Source organism: Trichechus manatus, unplaced genomic scaffold, assembly GCF_000243295.1.
Source record: "Trichechus manatus latirostris isolate Lorelei unplaced genomic scaffold, TriManLat1.0 scaffold00087, whole genome shotgun sequence".
NCBI lineage: Eukaryota > Metazoa > Chordata > Mammalia > Sirenia > Trichechidae > Trichechus > Trichechus manatus.
The window spans coordinates 8,187,455-8,193,780 of record NW_004444023.1 but is presented as its reverse complement, the minus strand read 5'-3'; the positions used below and the strand labels follow the sequence as shown (position 1 = coordinate 8,193,780).

The following is a 6,326-nucleotide window of genomic DNA, read 5'->3' as shown; positions in this document are numbered from 1 at the left end:
ACTGAACTCATAATTTACATTTCATAATTAATTACAAAAGAAGCCGTTGCTCATTACTGAATATTCTCCAAAAAACAAAAAAACCTGTGGGAACTATCCAGTACTTTTTAATTGAGAAAGTAGCCTTGACTTAGCTGATAGATAATGGTAGAATGTGTTAAACATCTGACCCTTTGCATTAATTTGAGAGTGGCTCATTTATAATCTGCTCTCTTTCTTCTATAGATATGTTTATTTTTACTTCCTTTCACTACTGGGGATGAATACTGGCAAAGTATATTTTTTCTAAAACTTCCATATTATTTGGCATTGAATCATGCAAATGAGTCAGACTTAGTTGGAATTGTTTGTGAAAATGAGTCCTATGGTTTCCAATGTAAATTATAGTCATCTACTTTCTTTTACTTGCATTCTTTGAAAACCTATCTCATGTACTTGGTCTCATTCCATTCCTCACATGCAATGACACAAAGGTGCACCTCTGTCCTAGGGTAAAAACACCACAAAGTTTAGTAAAGCAAAAGAAAAGTTTTATTTGGCATATATTGAAAGAGGCAAAAGTAGGAAATGGACAAGCATGCTGCCAGATCTATGTCTGCCCGAGTGCAAGGAATATTACAGAATAGACAAAGTGGCAAAATGGACAAGCATGCTGCTAGAGCCATGTCTTCCCCAGTCCAAGGAACATTACAGAATCATCAGTATATATTAACAGTACAAATGGGCAAAACCATTGAAAGCTTCACCCTTTCACAGACTGGCTAAAAACTGTTGAGTCACCGTGAGTCTACATTTTGAACGGTCCTTCTTAATAATCATTGGTACAGGTGTCAGTAACGACAGTCAGGAAGGTCTTCATTGGTTCAACAAATCTTACTATTCACTAAATGCTAATAGAAACAAGATAAGAGTGTAAAATATGTGAGTTTTTTGTGCTGTTTATGATTTATTTATGTGAAAGTTTCCCTAAAAGATGTTTTCCAAGATTGTCCTAGCTATTGTCTTTATACCTTAGGGCCGAGTTGATGTGCCCGTGTGAGTCCTGCTCCAACTGGGTCACATTCTTTATCCTCAAGGACAGGGAATAATCGTTCCAACACTACCTCCTAAATCATCTCGTGTTTTGAAGATTGAGAGAGAACTTGATTTTGAGTTGAAAAACTGCTCAGGGGAGCAGAGCATCCAGTGAGAGACACCTGCTTTGCTGCCAGTCCCCCATGTATCAGACTTCAGCATTTCCTTCTCCCTCCATGTGAGACTCTGTGCCTCCAGGGATCCTGGAAAGAAAGAACCTCTCCAATACTCCAACGGTCTCTTTGGAGATGCTAACTAGAAGCATGTTGTTGCTTTTGGTAATTAGCAACTGGGAAATAAGTTTTTGAGAAAAGTTCTCAGCTCCCCAAGCCTGCACCATCACTGCCACTAGAGGTGAAATGATAACTGCAGTTCTGTGGGGAGGTGAGGTCACAGAATCACAAACCCATATCTCAGAGTCTGGCTGCCTCTCTCACATGTACTGGCCATCATGACCTTCACACTGAGCCCATCATCTTGACAGTGAGAAGGAGCTGGGTGAGTATTTTCTATTTGAGTCTGAGAAGAAGAGTCTGTAAGGGAAAAGGCATACCAAGAGTCTGGGAAGTGATTATGTGGGAAAACGGGATCCTTATGGGTATGAACCTGGTCCAGTGACAAAGCCACACTGGAAGAAAAAATAATTCCTGAGCCATGAGATGTCTCCTAGACCCTATGCCAATCCCTGATGGCTTCTAATGAAATTTAATGTAATCCTCACTGACAGTGATTGTTGGCATACAATCCAAATTATAATGAAACCTGATTGTTAAGGGGTTTAAAGACTGTTATTCTGAAATCAATCTGCTGCTCATCCTACCTCACAAGAATCATAGATTACTGGAGATCTGCTTATTATTCTCTCTGCTTGCATTAAAGAGTAGGATGAATCTACAGGATTCATCTAATCCTGTGCAGAAAAGGTCACCACAGGGAAATAGCTTGAGTAGAAATATTTTCTTCTAACTCTGGGTATACGATGCAATTAATGAAGACAGTAGTTGTGTCTTACTGAAAACATACAAGGCCTGTTAATGATTGTGAAATGATTTTCCCTTTTGAAGTTAGGGAAGCAGCATTTAAGGGAAAGTTAACATAATTAGGGGTTTCAGAGAGAAGCCAACAGGCTCTTCCATATCTTGTAATATTTTCACTGGTTTAATAATATTCTCATGTCAATCCAAAATTCTGCTATTTCAACTTATAAAATTCACAAGATTTCACACTGTACACATACCATTTTTGCATATGTCTTATATTTTAATATAATTCACAAATCTTGACTCATTACTAATAGTTTTACTTAACTCAGGTATTAATAAAAGTTGGAGCTCTGGTGGCACAGTGGTTAAGAGCTTGGCTGTAACCAAAAGGTAGGCAGTTCAAATCCACCAGCTGTTCCTTGGAAACCCTATGGGGCAGTTCTACTCTGTCCCATAGGGTTGCTATGAGTTGGAATCGATTCGATGGCAGAGAGTTTTTGTTTTTTGTTTTTTTGGTTATATGATTTGGAATTAATAATAATTTGGTTTCTACCATGCACAATTTAAGCGTATGTTAGTATTTCATGTCCCATAATTTAGGGCATGATATTGTTACTCAGCTTAAGTTCTGGGTTCCGGCCCGGTGCGACTTTCGCCAATAAAGACAACACCAGGGTGAGGAACAAAGAAAGGATTTATCCCTAGCTTGTGCACAAGCTGAGGCAGAGAAGAATGCAGGCCTCAGATTTTGCCTGCCTTGGGTTACACAGTCAGATCTTTTATACTTTGAGGAAGGAGGAAGTTCTTTTTCTTTTTTCTCATTCAAAAATTTATTCACATATTGTTTTGTGTTATCGGTTGCAATCCCCACAAGGGGACAGCACGTTCCCCCTTTCTACTCCAAGTTCCCTGTGTCCATTCATCCAGTTCCTGTCCCTTCCTGCCTTCTCATCCTGCTTTTGTACAGGAGCCACCCATTTGGTCTCATAGGAGGAAGTGCTTAACAAATCATACAACTACAGGTCTGTACATTTTCTAACATACTACCCAAGCACAATACAGTCCTAATCTCATTGTAATGTTAGCGTGTCTCATTATTCTGTTAAGTCTACGCCTAGGAGAGTGATTTTTACTGTGCTAATGAGCCCTTTTCTGACCTTTGTGCTCAAGATTCTGGTTCAAGGGTTAATATTTGACAGTTGGCCTGTTGTGGATATTGTTCTGAAAGTTTAACAGGGAGTTATTTGTTTTGTTCTTAGCAAGCTTTGTGTAAACTAGGCTCTTTTAGACATACTAATGGTATCAATATGAGATTGTCCAATAATTCCTGTGATAGGTGCCGATGTATTTTGTTCCTGGCATAAAAGTAAATGAGTCATTCTGTTGCCATTCTAATATCCAGCCAATCTTGGTTTCATTAAATCCAATCTGATCATGGGGCAGGTTCCTGTATTATTCTACTGTTATCAATGCATCTACATTTATTAAGATATCTAAATTGTTGTACAACTTGAAGATTGTGATGCATGTCACTGAATTGTTCATGTAGAAATCTTGAGATGGTGTATTTTTATGCATATTTTCACCACAATAAAAAAGATATCTAAAGCCGTATCCAAAATTGATATTGGCTTATCAAATAAATCTTCACACATAAATGGAAACTTGTTACATAAAAATGATATAATACCACCCATCTAAAATAAAATAAGAAGGTGTAAAAACGAGACTAAATCTAGATCTACATTATTTGAAGAACACAGCTAACTAGTAACTCCTGGGTCGTGCTGATGTTTAATCACATAGAGGTGCTTTGGAAGAGAGGCCTGATGATCTGCTCCCGAAAGGTCACAGCCTTGAAAACGCTATGGAGAAATTCTATTCTGCACACATGTGGTTGCCATGAGTAGAAGTTGACTCGATGGCAACGAACGACAACAACAATAGAGTAGCAAGCTAGTTAAATGCACTATGTTTGTTACCAGCCTAGCCACTTTCAAGTCCCCTTCCTGCCCCTAACCTGTCTGTGAATTTGACAAATCTCTTAACTTCTTGGTGCGGTAGTTCGCCTCATCTTTATAATGAAAGTAACAGTAGTGCCTGCCTCATAGATTTGTGAAGAATAGAGAAATTACCATATGTATGATTTATACACTATAAATACTCTTCAAAGATTATACACACAACTCTTGGAAAACCCATTAATGAAAGAAAAGCATTGAATGAATATTTCTAAGTCAGGAGTAATATTAAGTGGAGAATAGTGGATTTCGGTTGACATGATTCATGTGGCCCATGTCTCATCTTCCCATGTAGGACCCTCTGGCTCTGAAGACAAATATCAGTCACTGGGAGATGGCAGAATGGCTGCCAGGGATTTTAGCAATAGGAATGATTTTCCTATCACAGACTATATTGGGAATCCTGGGAAATTTCTCTCTTCTTTACCATTATATTTTCCTCTACTTCACTGGATGCAGGTTAAAATCCACAGACTCAATTCTCAAGCATCTGATTGTTGCCAACTTCTTGGTCATTCTCTCTAAAGGAATCCCCCGGACGATAACAGCTTTTGGATTGAAAGATTTCCTCAATGATTTTGGATGCAAACTTATTTTCTGTGTTCACAGAGTGGGCAGGGCTGTGTCCATTTGCAGCACCTGCCTCTTGAGTGTCTTCCAGGCCCTCACCATCAGCCACAGGAACTCCAGGTGGGCAAAGCTTAAAGGAAAATCTCCCAAGTACACTGGCTTCTCTGTGTACATTTGCTGGATCCTCTACATGCTGGTAAATACGATTTTTCTTATGCATATGACTAGCAACTGGAGGAACAACAACATCACAAACAGAAAAGAGTTTGGATACTGTTCTTCTGTGCTTCATGACAAAACTACAGACTCACTCTATGCAACATTGTTATTATTCCCTGATGCCATGTGTATGGGACTCATGATCTGGGCCAGTGGCTCCATGGTTTTCATCTTGCACGAACATAAGCAACGGGTCCAACACATTCATAGGAACAATGTCTCCCCACGATCCTCCCCTGAGTCCAGAGCTACCCTAACCATCCTTGTCCTGGTGAGCACCTTTGTGTCATTTTACACCCTGTCCTCCATCTTTCAAAGTTTTTTGGCTCTTTTTTATAATCCAGGTTGGATGCTAGTGAACATCTCTGCATTGATCTCTGGGTGTTTCCCAGCTGTCAGCCCCTTTCTTCTCATGATTCATGACTCCAGTGTATCCATGCTCTGTTTTGCCCGGATAAGGAAGAAAAATCCTCTACCCTTGGGAGGAAAATATAAATTGTATGTTTTTGCACAGTATTCAGTTGTTTACTCACTCATCCCCCACAGAATCTTAAACACAATATGATAGTCATATTACAAGAGACTGATGGGATACATGTTTTGGGACCAAGAACTTGGTTTGGCCTTTTGACTCTGGTTTCTGAAAATAACCCCAGCAATCAAGATGCCTTTGTTTTCCAAAATAGCCAGGCAAGTAGGGGCTGCACAGGCCCCACACCTGGGGAACCAACTTCAGGAAGGAATGGGGACCTAATGAAGTCATGCATAGTCATTGGTTGGATGGATCATAACTATGCATGAAAGCTCAAGTCGTGCATATTCAATGATATCCCAAAGACTAGGGGACCTGGGACCTGGGAGTGCTCTCTTAGGGACCTCCAGAGTTGGTGAGAACATCCATACATGGGTGAAGGAGCGGCACGTTCCTGGGGACAATGTAGGCCCTGTGCCGGGATCTCTCCCAGACATTTCCTGATGCATCTCTTCATTTGTATCCTTTCTGGTTATAATAAATGGGTAACTGTAAGTATAGGTAATAGTTTCTGTGAGTTCTGTGATTGTGGCCAATTATGGAACCCACCAGGGGGAGTGAAAACCAGCAGAGAGGCTGGCATTTGCCTATTTGGCAGGGGCTGGAAAGACAGAATACTAACTTGTGGAGACCTAGCTCTGGGTGGTTAGGGTCAGAGAGAGAAAGTGCCATGTGGGCAGGTGGTGTCAGAATGATGAAGTGGGAAAATGGGGATAGTGTTATCTTCACATTTTGGAAATTACCCTCATGTCAGGTATTATTCATACGCACATAAACATACATACATTTGTACATAGATAAATATGTGTGTGTGGATACGTATGCATACCAGTCAGATTATGTTTGTTATCCATCCAGCAATAATATTGGAAAATTGTACACTAAGAAATGTAAAATATAAAGTTTTATCATGAAATCTACTTATCT

General features: G+C 39.8%; 1 protein-coding gene across 1 annotated transcript; it reads left to right on the top strand.

The window, feature by feature from the left end:
• Positions 1–2,793: 2,793 nt before the first annotated feature.
• Positions 2,794–5,413, top strand: LOC101352292 (vomeronasal type-1 receptor 4-like). Its single transcript, XM_023736472.1, is given in 3 exon segments — positions 2,794–4,435; positions 4,437–5,328; positions 5,331–5,413. Coding segments are annotated over 3 exon segments (1,023 nt in total). The 5' UTR covers positions 2,794–4,336; the 3' UTR covers positions 5,363–5,413.
• Positions 5,414–6,326: the final 913 nt, after the last annotated feature.